This window comes from Colobus angolensis, unplaced genomic scaffold (genome assembly GCF_000951035.1).
Source record: "Colobus angolensis palliatus isolate OR3802 unplaced genomic scaffold, Cang.pa_1.0 Scaffold77, whole genome shotgun sequence".
Classification (NCBI taxonomy): domain Eukaryota; kingdom Metazoa; phylum Chordata; class Mammalia; order Primates; family Cercopithecidae; genus Colobus; species Colobus angolensis.
In genome coordinates, this window is record NW_012121487.1 from 917,432 (window position 1) to 935,362 (window position 17,931).

General features: G+C 43.6%; 1 protein-coding gene across 1 annotated transcript in view; it reads right to left on the reverse strand.

Annotated features, from left to right (window-relative positions):
- The window catches only part of NUP210L (nucleoporin 210kDa-like), a 205,416-nt gene that overhangs the window by 135,290 nt on the left and 52,195 nt on the right, over window positions 1–17,931 (reverse strand). Inside the window, exons 12-14 of the mRNA XM_011928494.1 lie at window positions 11,803–12,001; window positions 8,102–8,247; window positions 2,995–3,216 (exon numbers count right to left, since the gene is read on the reverse strand). Coding sequence (XP_011783884.1) covers window positions 2,995–3,216; window positions 8,102–8,247; window positions 11,803–12,001 — 567 coding nt within the window. The remainder of the gene's footprint in view (window positions 1–2,994; window positions 3,217–8,101; window positions 8,248–11,802; window positions 12,002–17,931) is intronic.

The window sequence follows — 17,931 nt, forward strand, 5'->3', positions numbered from 1 at the left end:
CACCACGCCCAGCTAATTTTTGTATTTTTAGTAGAGATGGGGTTTCACCATGTTGGCCAGGCTGGTCTTGAACTCTCTGACCTCAAATGATCTGCCCACCTCAGTCTCCCAAAGTCCTGGGATTATAGGCATGAGTCACTGCGCCCGGCTGCAAAATTTCATATATACATATATATGTATATAATTTTTATGTACATATTTTATATATACATATATATATAAAGGAATATTATGCAGCCTTAAAAGGAAGGAAATTCTGATGTATGCTACAATGTGAATAAATCTTGAGAACATTATGTTAAGTGAAATAGGCCAGTCATAAAAAGAAAAATACTATATGTATTCCATTTATATGAGGCACTTAGAGTTGCCAAAATTAGAGACAGAAAGTAGATTGGTGGTTGCCGGGGGCTGTGGTGAAGCGGAAATGGGGAGCTATTCTTTTTTTTTTTTTTTAAACGAAGTCTCGCTCTGTCGCCCAGGCTGGAGTGCAGTGGCGCAATCTCAGCTCACCACAACTTCTGCCTCCCAGGTTCAAGCAGTTCTTCTGCCTGAGCCTCCTAAGTAGCTGAGATCACAGGCGCATGCCACCACACCTAGCTAGTTGTTTTTGTTTGTTTGTTTGTTTGTTTGTTTCACCATGTTGGCTAGGCTGCTCTCATACTCCTGACCTCAAGTGATCCACCTGCCTCAGCCTCCCAAAGTGTTAGAATTACAGGCATGAGCCACCACACCCAGCCAGGAGTTATTCTTTAATGGGTATAGAGTTTTAGTATGTTTTGTTTGTTTGTTTTTTGAGACGGGATCTTGCACTGTCACCCAGACTGGAGTGCAGTGACTAGATCATAGCCCACTGTAACCTCAAACTACTGGGCTCAAGTGATCCTCCTGCCTCAGCCTCCCAAGTAGGTAGGACTATAGGTGTCTGCCATGATACCCAGCTAATTTTTTATTTTTTAGTAGGGATAGGGTCTCACTGTGTTGCCCAGGCTGGCCTTGAATTCCTGGCCTCAAGTGATCCTCCTGACTTGATTTCCCAAAGTGCTGGGATTACAGGCGTGAGTCACTGTGCCTAGCCTTAGAGTTTCAGTTGTATAAAATGAAAAGAGATGGATGGTAGTGATGGCTGCACAAGATTATGAATGTACATAATACTATTGAACTGTACATTTTAAAAATGATTAATATGGTAATTTTAGGCCGGGTGCGGTGCTTCATGCCTGTAATCCCAGCATTTTGGGAGTCTGAGGTGGGCAGATCGCCTGAGGTTAGGAGTTCGAGATCAGCCTGACCAACATGAAGAAACCCCATCTCTACTAAAAATACAAAATTAGCCAGGTGTACTGGCGCATGCCTGTAATCCCAGCTACTCGGGAGGCTGAGGCAGGGGAATTGCTTCAACCCAGGAGGCGGAGGTTGTGGTGAGCCAAGATCGTGCCATTGCACTCCTGCCTGGGCAACAAGAACAAAACTCCATCTCAAAAAAAAAAAAAAGAAAGAAAAAAAAGGATGGTAATTTTATGTGTATTTTACCACAATAAAAAATTGAGGAAGAAAATAAGTAATTAGCTCTGAAATTGCTAATAGCTAGTTATATATACAGTAAAGTTCACTACAAATATTAGAAAGAAACCTATGCAGTGAGCTATGATTGTTCCACTACACTCCAGCCTGGGCAGCAGCGTGAGACCCTGTCTCTAAAAAATAAAAATAAATAAATAAAATAAAATAGAATGAAGTTTATAGATTACAGCACAGTTCTTACCAAGTTAAAATCTTACATTGATTTCCTTATATGCTGGTTAGCTTTGCTGTTTCACAGTCATACCTTGAATTCTCAAGCCCAGTAAAACTGCAAATCTTTGTTACTGATTTTGATAGAAGTACAGCACAGCTGTGAATGAAAACTATGTAAATCCACCAGTACCTCCAAAAATAATTAAAACTCAGCTGGGCGCAGTGCCTCATGCCTGTAATCTCAGCACTTTGGGAGGCCAAGGTGGGTGGATCACTTGATTCCAGGAGTTCGAGACCAGCCTGGCCAACATGGTGAAACCCTGTCTATATAAAAAATAAAAATGGCTGGGCATAGTTGCTCACGCCTGTAATCCTAGCACTTTGGGAGGCCAAGGCAGGCAGATCACAAGGTCTGGAGTTTGAGACCAGCCTGACCAACATGGTAAAACCCTGTCTCTACTAAAAATACAAAAATTAGCCAGGCGTGGTGGTGCGCACCCGTCATCCCCGCTACTCAGGAGGCTAAGGCAGGAGAATCTCTTGAACCCAGAAGCAGAGGTTGCAGTGAGCCGAGATTGCACCACTGCAACTCCAGCCTGGGCAACAGAGTGAGACTCTGTCTCAAAAAAAAAATTAGCTGGGCATGGTGGTGTGTGCCTGTAATCCCAGCTACTCAAGAGGCTGAGGCATGAGAATTGCTTGAACCCAGGAGGCAGAGGCTGCAGTGAGCCGAGATCGCGCACTGCACTCCAGCTTAGGCAACAGAGCGAGACTCTGTCTCTAAATAAATAAATAAAAATAATTAAAAATAATTCAACTGATAGAGGGCAATATATTTATTATTCTTATCAGTGTAGATCTAATTAGTTCCTCAAAATTGCTAACCATAGATGATACTTCAAAGTTTCCCTTCCTTGAATTCTTAAAGTTGGGAAACTAAATATCCTAAAGTCTACAAAACAAGGAAGTGAATTATAATGATAATGTGGTTGCAAATAATGTGAAATAAGCTCATTACTACAAAAAGATCTTGTTTAGTTCATGAACTGCTGGAATTCTTGGATGAGCAAATTGAAACCTCTGGGTACATTTTAAGGATAATAAGGTTTTAGAAAAAACAATCCTTTGATCAATAATTAGAATTTTCCTGTTTAGTCCATAAACTAAATTCAGTGGAATCTAAAAAGGAATGGCTGGAAATACAAAGGATTTGGAGTATTATACTAAAGAAAACGTTATAAAAAACTGTTTTCCTACTTGTTCCCCTAAATCCAGGCATTGGATCCGGTAGATGTACTGGTTCTGTTTTCTCTTAGATGGCAGCCACACTTGTGCTATTCCAATCTTCTCTGTCTTCTCCGCACTCAATTCCAAAAAAAATCGGGAGGGCTCCAAGATCCATGGACGAGGACCCCCTTGAAATACCATTTCCTTCACAGACTGCCATGTCACCAATGCCACTTCCACAGGATTTACAGCCTGAAGATATTTAAAGAAATTAATCCCTGACTGGTTGGGGAATTCAATCATTTTCTAAAGTGAAACACTAGTTATCTGAATATGCTGCAAATGATGTTAAACTTAATTCCCAAATTAAGAGATATGTATGCCATGCCTCTCACTTGGAATGCTTCTCAACCTAATCTGGATCCTACCTATCATTTGAATCTAACTATCAAGTTACTTTATCCATTAATTTGTGTCCAGTCATTCTAGACCACACCACTTCTGCACCCTCTAAGCTCTTACAGTATTTATCTGTACCATTCATTTGTACACTGTTCATTTCCTAATGTTATTATATGTATGTCAAATGCTATGTATAAATCTAATAATTTTTGTTGTTTTCTCTAGTTATATAAACTCCTTAAGAGGAGTCAGTATCTTATATCTAATTTGTTTTCGTATTTCTCTTCTTCACTGGGATTTAGTACAACGTTGTGCACAGAAAAGGTACTTATAAATAACTGCAGAAGCATTTTTTTCAGGCTAGAGAATGAAAGATAAGATGCATAAGCATTTTAAACTGATATTTTACTAAAGTATCAAAGAACTTCTGCCCTAAAAATATAAAAATAATACATCTATACACTTCACCATATTTCTCCAAGAACTTTATAAGCTAAGAAGTAGACAAGATAGGTATTACTCAATTCAATATAGAGAAGTTGTATCCCATTTATAGATAAGGAAACTGGCATTAGGGGAATGAAGTATTCTCAAATTGTAGGTTATTTTTGTATGGCACACAATGTCCACAACAGTGACTAATTTTTTTTTATTATACTTTAAGTTCTGGGACACAAGTACAGAATGTACAGGTTTGTTACATAGGTATACATGTGCCATGGTGGTTTGCTGCACTCATCAACCCGTCATCTACATTAGGTATTTCTCATAATGCTATCCCTCCCCGACTCCCCCACCCCCCAACAGACCCCGGTGTGTGATGTTCCCCTCCCTGTGTCCATGTGTTCTCATTGTTCAACTCCCACTATAGTTGTTAAAACAAAATAGAGAGTTTTAAAACAAAGTAGGGAGTTGAAGCAATTATTCTAAAAATGTAAGCAAACTATGCTTTTTTTCTGGAACTGTTCAGTCATATTTATTATTGAGTACTATTAAAACTGAACATTCCTATCCCTGATGGTAGTATTCTCTTAAATAATGTGTATATAATTCAATAAATATTCACTTATGAGGATACAGTAATAGAAATTCAAGTAAAGTCTTGTCTCACAGGGGAGCCCACAATCTGGCAGAGACAGACTTAGAGTAGGTAAAGAGTACAATAAGTGTTACAAAAAGACATGTGGCCAGTGCAGTAGCTCATGACTGTAATCCCAGCACTTTGGGAGGCTGAGGTGGGTGGATCACCTAAGGTCAGGAGTTTGAGACCAGCCTGGCCAACATGGTGAAATCCCGTCTCCACTAAAAATACAAAATTAGCTGAGCATGGTGGTGCACGCTTGTAATCCCAGCTATTTGGGAGGCTGAGGCAGGAGAATCACTTGGAGGCAGAGGTTGCAGTGAGCCAAGATTGCACCATTGCACTCCAGCCTGGGCAACAAGATCAAAACTTGGTCTCAGAAAAAAAAAAAAAAGACATGTTACAGAGCACCATACAAGTTTTTGGCCAGGCGTGGTGGCTCATTCCTGTAATGCCAGCAGTTCGGGAGGCCAAGGCAGGTGGATCACTTGAGCCCAGGAGTTCGAGACCAGACTGGCCATCATGGCAAAACTCCGTATCTACTAAAAATACAAAAATTAGCTGGGCATCATGGTGCGCACCTGTAATTCCACCCACTCAGGAGGCTGAGGCACAAGAATCGCTTGAACCCGGTGGGGTGGAGGTTGCCAAGATTGCGCCACTGTATTCCAGCCAGGGTGACAGAGTGAGACTCTCTCTCCAAAGAAAAAAAAAAAAAAGAAAAGAAAAGAAAAGAAAAAAAAAAGAAAAGAAAAGAAAAAAAAAGTTTTTGACAGAAGAAATGAATAGAAAAACACAGAGGTCTCATAGATGGCTTTTCTGGAAAAGCAAAACCGAAATGATTCCTTTTTTCTTAGATGTATAGTCCAAAACTGACCAGACGAACTGAATTGAGCTGATAATGTAAAAGGACAAATTGAGAACTGTACCATGTACCGAAACACAGTAATGATAACAAGGGTAGATAACAGTTTTTAAACAACTTTTTTTTTCATCAGGCAAGGGGAAAGACACATGACTAACATACTAGGTAAAAAAGAAAATCATCATCTTACTTCCTTTCCTTTAAGGACAACTTTCATTCAGGGGACATCTATTTGTGGACACTCAATACATATAAAATAAGCCTAAGGACAATGATAAAAGAAAGAAAAAACCTAATGGAACTTAAGAGTGAGCCACAGCCAAGCACTTGCATCTAATGAGGCAAGAAGGAGGACTCACCCACCAAGGGAACTAGTGAAACATACTTGAACCCATATTTAATATATATGCTACACAATGTACAATGAGGCCAACTTAAAATGGAGATTTGAATGGCTAATTTATCTTTTTTCTTTTACTTTACTTTACTTCTTTCATTAGTGTTAACATTTTTCCCTGTGGGTGCTCCTTATTCCAAGAGGCATTGAGTCAGGATTTGTCAGTATCTATCAGCAAGAACTTGTAGATACCAATTTTAGCTCCTGCTGGAATCAAATAGGATGTAGAAAGCATGCCAGTCTCTATCTACTTTTATTCTGAATTGTTGCAGGATCCTTGGGGTGTCGCTTTTCCGGCTGGAAACCTCTGTGGCGGGTGGCACTTTTGCCCAAGTTTTGTTTGGGCCCACAGGGCTTGTTCCATCCACTCGGCCTGGCAGGCTGTGCTTGGTTCATGCTACCAGCCTGGATCTCACACCTGCCAAGGGTGAGCCAGACATGGAATGGCAACAGGTGTGTGAGTGAGTGAGCATGGGGTCCAGCCACTGCACACAGTCAGGCACACCAGTTGCTGTAGTGGGACAGGTAGCTCCAGGTGCTGGCATGGGCACTGGCTCTCTGCAAGCCTGTGGCTAGATCAGGTGCACTGCAAGCAGCTTCCACGATGCCACTGGGGAACACAGTGGTGCCTGGAAGCTTGGAGACTCCAGGAACCACAGGGCCCCAAAGTGGGAGTCACAGCCCTGGCTTGGGGAGCTCCCAGGTCTCGGCTCCCTGAAGAGTCGCAGTTCTTCTCTTCACCCACGACGTGGTGAGCAAGGGGCATGTTTCAGCCCTGTTTTTGTTATAGCTCTTTCAGCCCTGCCATTGCGCAGGTCCCAAGTTCTTGTCCTGCATCCAGGAAGAATAAGGTACACAGAACAAGTGGAGGGTGAGCAAGGTGAAGAAGAGCTTTACTGAGTAACAGAATAGCTCAGAGGAGGCCCTGGAGTGGGTAGTACCTCTCTGCTGCTGGTCATCCCAGTGTCTGCAACTCTCAGAAGAGAGGAGGCCCTGGAGTTGGTAGCTCCTCTCTGCAGCTGGTTGTCCAACATCTGCCCAGCTCTGGCTGAGCCTGGAGCTTTTATGGGCATCAAACAGGAGGAAGTCTACACTGATTGGTCCATGGGCAGCCATGGGTGGGCCCAGAAAAGGCATCACAAGTTCCCACTCTGGTCTGCGGGACTGGCAGCCTGGACCCCAGCGTTCAGGCCCTGCCTGGCCTTAAGGTAGGGCCTCACCAGGGACTGCACCTTCTGCCCAGGAACCTGTCTGCCTCCTACTGCTGTTCATGGCACCCAGGCTGTAGGTGCCAAGGGGCACCTGCAGGCCAGTGCTGAGCTCCCCTCAGCTCTCCCTTGGCTTCCCTCCTATGCTTGTTGGTGCCCAAAGTCTGGAGGGGCCAAGGCAGCAGGGGCCTGGCATGTCAAAACTGCCCCAAGCGTGTGCTCATCTGGCCAGACTGTGACAGCACCCAGCATTGGCCCAACTTTGTTCTGAGATCACAGTTGGTGCTGACAGCAGGGAGAAGCCAGGCAGTGGGAGCATGCAGAAGGAGCCTTCCTGGGCCCCCAAGAGTACAAGGACACCTGGGTCCGCAGCTGCCATTTGGGTGGCTGCAGTTGCATGGCAAGGAGGTGGTGGGGCTGGGGCAGGGGTGCATCTCCTGCCTGCTCAGTGGAGCAGGAGGCCTGGGTCCGCAGCCATGACTTGGGCAGCCAAAGCTGCCCCCAGGGAGCTCCTGCCCCACCAACTCAGAAGGAGTGGGGCTCCCGGTGCTCCCACTTGGTGTCGGCTCCAAACAGCTCCACGGAGTGTGCAGCCCCAGCTGCATCTCCCTGCTGCAGATGGCGTGAGGGCAGCAGCTGCTCCAGACAGGCTGCCACTGCCATCAGAACCACTTATCATACTATCTCCATTATAATGAACCAGTCCTTAGGGCTCAATATAATGGCTTCTGTGCTTAAAATCCATAAGTAGATAGGGTAAAAGATGATTGACTTCCTTCCATAGGACAGAAATTATCTTTCAGAGTTCTTCAAAAGGGAGTATGCTAATATACTAATTTTGGTATTTACAGAGATATATGTGCATGTAAAAATTCAGATAACACCTTTAAGATGAGCGTACTTTATGAACTTTTCTGTACATATTTTGTACCTCAGTAAAAAAGAAGAAAGGGAAATATCTAAAACTTTCTGATACAACTTAAAGATATTCCTGTGAGGGAGTAAACTCCCTGGAGACAGGTTTGAGGAGACAGCTGCAGATCTAAAAACAAAAGAGTGGCAAGTAAAGAGAACATAAATGTCATTGATCCTTAGTAGAGACCATAGATAACTAGCAAGCCCATAAGCGGACATAGTTGAGTCCATTAAAAGAAATGCCAGTTCCTTACCATGAAATATCTTACCTTTAGGGGTTCATAAGCAGCAAATGTAGCACTGCTCTCCAAGTACTTGTCACATTCACTCACACTTACTGTTACCAGAGTATGGCCGAGAGATTTAGCTGCAATATGTGTACTGGAACAATGCATTGGTCCAGGTCTTTGAATACCTGTGAATCAAAAACCATGATTTTGGCAGGGTGTGGTGGCTCAGGCTTGTAATCCCAGCACTTTGGGAGGCCGAGGTAAGCAGATTGCTCTAGCTCAGAAGTTTAAGACCAGCCTGAAACACATGGTGAAACCCCGTCTCTACAAAATATTTTAAAAATTAGCCAGGCATGGTGATGTGCACCTGTAGTCCCAGTTACCCAGGAGGCTAAGGAAGGAGGATTGCTTGAGCCCAGAAGGTTGAGGCTGCAGTGAGTCGTGATTGTACCACTACACTCCAGCCTGGGCAACAGAGTAAGACCTTACCTAAAAAAACAAAACAAAACAAATATGATTTCAGTGGGGTAACAAGCAGTTAGTTTTCTTTTTTTTTTTTCGAGATGGAGTCTCACTGTTGTTGCCCAGGCTGGAGTGCAATGGCACAATCTCAGTTCACTGCAACCTCTGCCTCCCAGCTTCAAGCAATTCTCTTGCCTCAGCCTCCTGAGTAGCTGGGATTACAGGTACCCACCACCATGCCTGGTTAATTTTTTGTATTTTTAGTAGAGACGGGGTTTCACTGTGTTGGCCAGGCTGGTCTCAAACTCCTGACCTTGTGATCCACCCACCTCACCCTCCCAAAATGCTGGGATTACAGGCATGAGCCACCACACCCAGCCACAAGCAGTTAGTTTTAAGGAAATTAAGTTACAAAAATATAAGAATTTTAATACATTAAAAATACCATCTTGGGTCAGGCACGGTGGCTCATGCCTGTAATACCAGCACTTTGGAAGGCCGAGGCAGGTGGATCACCTGAGCTCAGGAGTTCGAGACCAGCCTGACCAACATGGAGAAACCCCATCTCTACTAAAAATACAAAATTAGCCAGGAGTGGTGGTGCATGCCTGTAATCCCAGCTACTCAGGAGGCTGAGGCAGGGAGAATTGCTTGAACTCCTGAGGTGGAGGTTGCAGTGAGCCAAAACATGCCATTGCACTCTAGCCTGGGTGACAGAGTGAGACTGTTAAAAACAAACAAATATACAAACAAACAAAACCCATCTTGATCTCTTAATTAACAATTAGGCCCTTTATATCAAGTTGATATCTGTTCTTTCTATTGAGAGACATATATAAGACACAGATATATGTACAGTAGGAATATATATATATGAGCAAAGATCCTGACCTGAAGCATTTATAGTTTCAAGGGGAAAGTGAAAATGTAAATAATTCACTTAAAACATTAATAGAAAGTGATAAGTATTATAGAAGTCTAGAAAATCGTAAGATTATTTCAAGCTGGAGAGATCGAGGAAAGTTTAAAGTATCTCAGGCTGAGAAAACAGAATGAACAAAGAAATACAAATGAGATATAAATGAGAATATGACAAATATATATGAGAGAATTTAAAGTAGTTGATTTAGCCGGGCATGGTGGCTCACGCCTGTAATCCCAGCACTTTGGGAGGCTGAGATGGGCAGATCACTTGAAGTCAGGAGTTCGAGACCAGCCTGGCCAATATGGTGAAACCCTGTCTGTACTAAAACATTCAAAAATTAGCCAGGTGTGGTGGCACGTGCATATAGTCCCAGCTACTCAGGAGGCTGAGGGACAAGAATCACTTGAACCTTGGAGGTGGACATTGCAGTGAGCCGAGATTGCACTATTACACTCCAGCCTGAGTGACAGAGTGAGATTCCATCTCAAAAAAACAAAACAAAACAAAAAATAAATAAAAATAAATACATAAAGTAGTTAATTTCGCTAGAACCATATATGAAGCAAAAGTATGAAATCATGAAAACTAGGCCGGGCGCGGTGGCTCAAGCCTGTAATCCCAGCACTTTGGGAGGCCGAGGCGGGCGGATCACGAGGTCAGGAGATCGAGACCATCTTGGCTAACATGGTGAAACCCCGTCTCTACTAAAAATACAAAAAATTAGCCGGGCGTGGTGGCGGGGGCCTGTAGTCCCAGCTACTAGGAGGCTGAGGCAGGAGAATGGCGTGAACCCGGGAGGCGGAGCTTGCAGTGAGCCGAGATCAGGCCACTGCACTCCAGCCTGGGCGACACAGCCAGACTCCATCTCAAAAAAAAAAAAAAAAAAAAGAAAAAAAAAAGAAATCATGAAAACTAGGTTGGGTTATATTGTAGAGGGCTCTTGAATACCAAACTAAAAGGATTTTGACTCCATTCCACTGACAATGAGAAGTCTCTCAAAATTTTTGAGCAGAAAAACTAATACCAAAGTTGAGTTCATAAAGATCCATCTGATAGCCATGATGATCAGAGGTAAGAATGGTCAGGAGGATTTTGTTGTCCTACATAGGAAATAAGAGGCTAAAAATTAAAATACTCTGAGAAGAGGGGAAAGATCACTTGAACCTGGGAGTGAGGTTATGTATATATGTATGCATGTAGTATAATGAACAAGGGCAAAGCAAAAGTCCAATTTGATACCAAGCTTACAGATGTAAGAATTAAACAGTTAAGGTATAAAAATTATTCAGAACAGAGCTTAGCAAAGAGTAAATGCTGAGCAAATCTCAGATGCTACTACTGCCATTATATTAATGAAAAAACAATGGGGATCAGGATCAAATATGAAGTTCAATAGCAGGAAAGGATGTTGACCTTTATTCAGATTTTCTGTTCTATTAGAAAGATATTTTATCCTTTTTTAATAAATTGAATGTATGCATATATTAAATGGCTCTACATTCCTCTTAGAAAGACATATGATATATATATTAGGGAAAGAAAGAAGAAAAGAGCTTGAGGCTAGAAATGGAAAACCTTACTGTGAACTAAAATCTGATATTGACCTTGCACTTGTAATCCAAGCTACCTGGGAGGCTGAGAGAGCAGCACAGCTTGGGCCCAGGAGTTCAAGGTTACAATGGTCTATGATTGCACCACTGCACTCCAGCCTGGGTGACACGGTGAGAACCTGTCTCTAATAATAATAATAATAATAATAAATTAATAAATAAAAACTGGCCAGGCGCAGTGGCTCATGCCTGTAATCCCAGCACTTTGGGAGGCCAAGGTGGGCAGATCACCTGAGGTCAGGAGTTCAAGACCAGCCTGGCTAACATGGCGAAACCCCATATTTACTAAAAATACAAAAATTAGCCGGGCATGATGGTGGGCGTCTGTAATCTCAGGTACTTGGGAGGCTGAGGCAGGAAAATCACTTGAACCTGGGAGGTGGAGGTTGCAGTGAGCCAAGATCATGCCACTGTACTCCAGTCTAGGTGACAAAAGCGAGACACTGTCTCAAAAAACAAAAACAAAAAAACAAAAAACTGATATTGTCCAGCCACAGTGTTGTTCAATTTCTGTGCCTGTGTTTCTACATCTGTAAAATGAGGAGTATAACACTTACTATAAGGCATATGACAAAATAAAGTATTATAAAGGAAAGTAATATGTGCATTTAGACTACAGTTGGTAGTTTCTGAATTGTTGATTGCTTCCTTAAAGATAAAGAAAGTACTCTGTCACAGTGGCAGAGTTAAAGATAAATAAACAAAGAGAAAGGAAGGAGAAGATTAAAAAAGGCTACTTTTACCTTCTTTGAGAAGAGTAAAGACTCCTTGTTTATCCATGTTCAGATCCAAGGATAAATGAGAGCAGTCTGTGAATGCCATGGCTTCTTTGGTCTCTTTATTTATGTGATACATTGCAATGGGGATTTCTATAATCTGGCCAATCTCCACATCAGCATGAAATGGTAACAGTTCCATTTTGTTCAGTTTCAGGACATGTATCTGGAGGGGAAAAATTCATCTTTCAAGGAAGTTATGTTAAAAAAGTCTTAGGAGGAGGAGAAGCAAGATGGCCAAATAGAACCCTCCAGTTCCCCCTGCAGGAACACCAAATTGAATGACTATCCATACAAGAAAGCACCTTCATAAGAATCAAAAATCAGGTGAGCAATCACAGTACCTGGTTTTAACATCATATCAAGGAAAGAGCCACTGAAGAGGGAAGAAAAGAGTCTAGAATTGCCAACATCACTCTCTTCCATTCCCAGGCAGTGGCAGCAGCCACGTACGTGGTGCAGAGAGAGAATCTGTGCACCTGGGGAGTGCAGTGATTGTGGGACTCTGCATTCCACAATCACTGCACTCCCCCAGGTGCACAGATTTGGAACTCAGTGCTGCCTACTACCGTGGAAAGCCACACAGGGCAGAATTCAGTCAGTGCCTGTGGAAGAAGCATTTAGACCAGCACTAGCCAAAGGGAATGAATTGCCCATCACAGTGGTCTGAACCTGAGTTCCAGCTAGCCCCGACAGTGTGGGCTAAAGCACTCTGGGACCCTAAATAAACTCGAAATGCAGTTTAGGCCACAAAGACTGCAATTCCTGGGCAAGTTCTGGTGCTGTGCTAGGCTTGAAGCCGGTGGACCTGGGATGCATATGACCTAGTGAGACATCTGCTGGGGTGGCCAAGAGAGTGCTTGTACTACTCCTCCCCACATCCCAGGCAGCATAGCTCGTAACTCTGGGAGAGTTACTCCTTCTTCCTGCTTGAGGAGAGGAGAGGCGAGAGTAAAAAGGACTTTGTTTTGCAACTCGGATAATAGCTCAGTCACAACAGGGCATCAGGCAGAGTCACAAGGCCCCCATTTCAGACACTAACTCCCTAAAATATTTCTATACACACCCTGGGGCAGAAGGGAACCTGCTATCTTGAAAGGAAGGACACTGTCCTGGCAGGATTCATCATCTGCTGATTAAAGAGCCCTTGGGCCTTGGCTGGGTGCGGTGGCTCATGCACGTAATCCCAGCACTTTGGGAGGCCGAGGTGGACGAATCACCTGAGGTCAGGAGTTCAAAACCAGCCTAGCCAACATGGCAAAACCCTGTCTCTACTAAAAATGCAAAAATTAGCTGGGCATGGTGGCAGGCGCCTGTAATGCCAGCTGTCAGGAGGCTGAGGCGTGAGAATCACTTGAACCCAGGAGGTGGAGGATGCAGTGAACCGAGATCACACCACTGCACTCCAGCCTGGGCAACAGAGCAAAAATCCATTAAAAAAAAAAAAAAAAAGCCCTTGGGCCTTGATTAAACATTTGGTGGCTGCCAGGTAGTATTTGATGCAGGCCTTAGGTGACACCCAGTGCCATGCTGGCTTCAGGTGTGACTCACTACATTCCCAGCTGTGATGACCATGAGCAGAGACTTCTTTTGCTTAAGAAAAGGAAATGGAAAAGTAAAGGGGACTTTGTCTTACATCTTGGGTACCAGCTCAACCATAGTGAGGTAGAGCACCAAGTGGGCTTCAGGAGTCCCCAGTTTCAGGTCTTGGCTCCTGGATGGCATTTTTGGACTTGCCCTAGGCCAGAGGGGAGTCTACTTCACTGAAGGGAGAGACGCAGGCCTGGCAGCATTCACAAGGTGACTGAAGAGTCTTTGGACCTTGAATGAACATTAGTAGTAGCCAGGCAGTATTTGCCATGGGTCTGGGGCAGTGGTGCCCACAAGGAGAGACTCCTTCAGTTTGAACAAAGGAGAGGCAAGAATGAGAAGGGGACCAGGTGCGGCGGCTTACGCCTGTAATCCCAACACTTTGGGAGGCTGAAGTGGGTGGATCACTTGAGGCCAGGTGTTCAAGACCAGCCTGACCAATATGGTGAAACTCCATCTCTACTAAAAATACAAAAATTACCCAGGTATGGTGGTGCATGCCTGTACTCCCAGCTACTCAGGAGGCTGAGGCAGGGGAATGAATCACTTGAACCAGGAGGCGGAGGTTGCAGTGAGCTGAGATCATGCCACTGCACTCCAGCCTGGGTGACAGAGTGAGACTACATTCCAGAAAAATAAATAAATAAATAAATAGAGAAGGGCTTTATCTTGCAGCTTGGGTGCCAGCTTGGTCTCAGTAGAATAGAGCATCAGGTAGATTTCTAAGGTTTCTGACTCCAGGCCCTGGTTCCTGGATAGAATTTCTGGACCTGCCCCGGGCTGGTGAGGAGCTTCCCACCCTGAAAGGAAGGCCACAAGCCTGGCTGAATTTGCTACCCACTAACTGTACAGTCCTTGAGCCTTGAGTGAACACTGGCAGTAACCAGGCAGTGGTCACTGAAGGACTTGGGCAGGACCCAGTGCTGTGCTAGCTTTGGGTCTGACCCAGTGCAGTCCTAGTGGTGGTGGCCACAGAGGGGCTTGTGTAACCCCACCCCCACCTCCAGACAGCTTAGCAAAGAGAGAGAGAGACTGTTTGGGCAAAAGAAAGAGAAGGAACAAGAGTCTGCCTGGTAATCCAGGGAATTCTCCCAGATCTTACCCAAGACCATCAAAGCAGTACCTCCACAAGTCTGCAAGAGTCACTGCATTACTGGGCTTGGGGTGTCCCCCAATGCAGATATGTACTGCATGACCAAAGACTTAGATCACAACACTCAATTCTCTTTGAATACTTGGAAAGCCTTCCCAAGAAGGATGGGTACAAACAAGTACATTGTTCAAAGACTACAATTAATACCTAACTTTTCAATGCCTAGACATCAGTGAACATCCACAAAGATCAAGACCATACAGGAAAACATGCCCTCACCAAATGAACGAAATAAGGCACCAGTGACCAATCCTGGAGTGACAGAGCTATATAACCTTACAGACAAAGAGTTCAAAACAGCTGTTTTGCAGAAGTTCAATGAAATTTAAGAGAAAGGCTGGGCATGGTGGCTCAAGCCTGTAATCCCAGCACTTTGGGAGGCCGAGACGGGCGGATCATGAGGTCAGGAGATCGAGACCATCCTGGCGAACACGGTGAAACCCAGTCTCTACTAAAAAATACAAAAAAAAGAACCAGCCGGGCGAGGTGGCAGGCGCCTGTAGTCCCAGCTACTCGGGAGGCTGAGGCAGGAGAATGGCATGAACCTGAGAGGCAGAGCTTGCAGTGAGCTGAGATTACGCCACTGCACTCCAGCCTGGGTGACAGAACGAGACTCCGTCTCAAAAAAAAAAAAAAGAAATTTAAGAGAAGGATTTCAGAATCTTATCAGCCAAATATAACAAAGATATTGAAATAATTTTAAAAAGCAGAAATCCTGGACCTGAAAAATTCAATTAACATACTAAAGAACGCATCACAGTCTCTCAACAGCAGAATTGATGAAGCAAAAGAAAGAATCAGTGAGCTTGAGGACAGGTTATTTGAAAATATAGTCCTGGGCCAAATGCAATGGCTCACACTTGTAATCCCAGCACTTTGGGAGGCCAAGGTGGGTGGCTTACTTGAGGCCAGGAGTTTGAGATCAGCCTGGCCAACACAGTGAAAGCCTGTCTCTACTAAAAATAGAAAGAATAAGCTGGGCATGGTGGCACACGCAGCTACTTGGGAGGCTGAGGCGTGAAAATCGCTTGAACCTAGGAGGTGGAGGTTGCTGTGAGCGGAGATCATGCCACTGCACTCCAGCCTGGGTGACAGAGTGAGATGTTGCCTCAAAAAAATAGAAAAGAAAGAAAATACAGTTAGGGGAGAGTAAAGAAAAAAATAATAGAAAAGAATGAAGATCTAAAAAATGGCCACAAAATGGCAAATCTAAGAGCTACTGGCCTTAAAGAGGAGGTAAAGAGAGAGATTTAAACTACTGATACCTTGAGTAGAAAGACTAAAAGAACCTATAAAAAGGAATAACTACAACAGCTATTCAAGACATAGACAGTATAAGATATAAATAGAAACAACACAAAATTAAAAAGCACGGGAATGAAATTAAAATGTAGAACTTTTAGTTTTTGTTTCTGCTTTGAGATGGAGTCTTGCTCTGTCACTCAGGCTGGAGTGCAGTGGCATAATTTCAGCTCACTGCAACCTCCACCTCCCAGGTTCAAGCAATTCTCCTGCTTCAGCCTCATGAGTAGCTGGGATCACAGGCATGCACCACCACGCCCGGCTATTTTTTATATTTTTAGTAGAGACAGGGTTTCACCATGTTGGCCAGGCTGGTCTCAAACTCCTGACCTTAGGTGATCTAAGGTCATCCACCCACCTTGGCATTCCAAAGTGCTGGGATTACAGGCATGAACCACTGCACCCAGCCTAGAGTTTTGATTAGTTTTCTCTTTGTTAATTTGTTAGTTTGTTTACGCAATCAGTGTTAAGACATCATCAGTTTAAAATAATGAGTTATAAGATCTTATTTGCAAGCCTTATGGTAACCTGACAAAAATAAAACACAAGAAATTAAAACATACCACCGGAGAAAATCACCTTCACAAAAAGGAAGGCAGGAAGGAAGGACAGAAGGAAGAGAAGACCACAAAACAACCAGAAAACAAATTAAAAATGGCAGGAGTAAGTTCTTATTTATCAATAATAACGTTGAATGTAAATGGACTAAACTCTCCAATCAAAAAAGACAGAGTGACTGAATAGATTTTTTTTTAAAAGGCTGAGTGCAGTGGCTCATGCCTATAATCCCAGCACTTTGGGAGACCAAGGCGGGTGGATCCCCTGAGGTTGGGAGTTCAAGACCAGACTGACCAACATGGAGAAACCCCGCCTCTACTAAAAACACAAAATTAGCTGGGCATGGTAGCACATGCCTGTAATCCCAGCCACTTGGGAGGCTGAAGCAGGAGTATTGCTTGAACCTGGGAGGCAGAGGTTGCGGTGAGCCGAGATCACACCATTGCACTCCAGCCTGGGCAACAAGAGTGAAACCGCATCTCAAAAACAAAAACAAAAACCCAATGATGTTTTCTACAAGAAACACGCTTCCCCTGTAAAGACACATGTAGACTGGGCCGGGCGCGGTGGCTCAAGCCTGTAATCCCAGCACTTTGGGAGGCCGAGACGGGCGGATCACAAGGTCAGGAGATCGAGACCATCCTGGCTAACACGGTGAAACCCCGTCTCTACTAAAAAAAATACAAAAAGCTAGCCGGGCGAGGTGGCGGGCGCCTGTAGTCCCAGCTACTCGGGAGGCTGAGGCAGGAGAATGGCATCAACCCGGGAGGCGGAGCTTGCAGTGAGCTGAGATCCGGCCACTGCACTCCAGCCCGGGCGACAGAGCGAGACTCTGTCTCAAAAAAAAAAAAAAAGAAAGACACATGTAGACTGAAAATAAAGAGATGGAAAAAGATTCCATGCCAATGGAAACCAAAAAAGAGCAAGAATAGCTATCCTTATATCAGACAAAATAGATTTCAGGACAAACTATAAAAAGAGAAAAAAGAAGGCCATTATGTAATGATAAAGGGGTCAATTCAGCAAGAGGATATAACATTTATAAATATATATACACCCAATACTGGAGGACCCAGAAGTATAAGGCAAATATTAGAGCTTAAGAGAGCAATAGACCCCATTACATTAATAGCTAGAGACTTCAACACCTTACTTTCAGCATTGAACAGATTTTCCAGACAGATAATCAACAAAGAAACATGAAACTTACTCTACAATGTAGACCAAAAGGATCTAATAGATATTTACAGAACTTTTCATTCAATGGCTGCAGACTACACATTCATCTCCTCAGCAAGAATGAGTATTCTTGATCATATTCAAGAATAAACTACGTTAGACCACAAAACAATTCTTCAAAAATTCAAAAAAATTGAAACTATGTCAAATATCCTCTCTGACTTAGTGGACTAAAACTAGAAATCAGTAACAAGATGAATTTTGGAAACTATACAAACACATGGAAATTAAACAACTTGCTCCTGAATGACTAG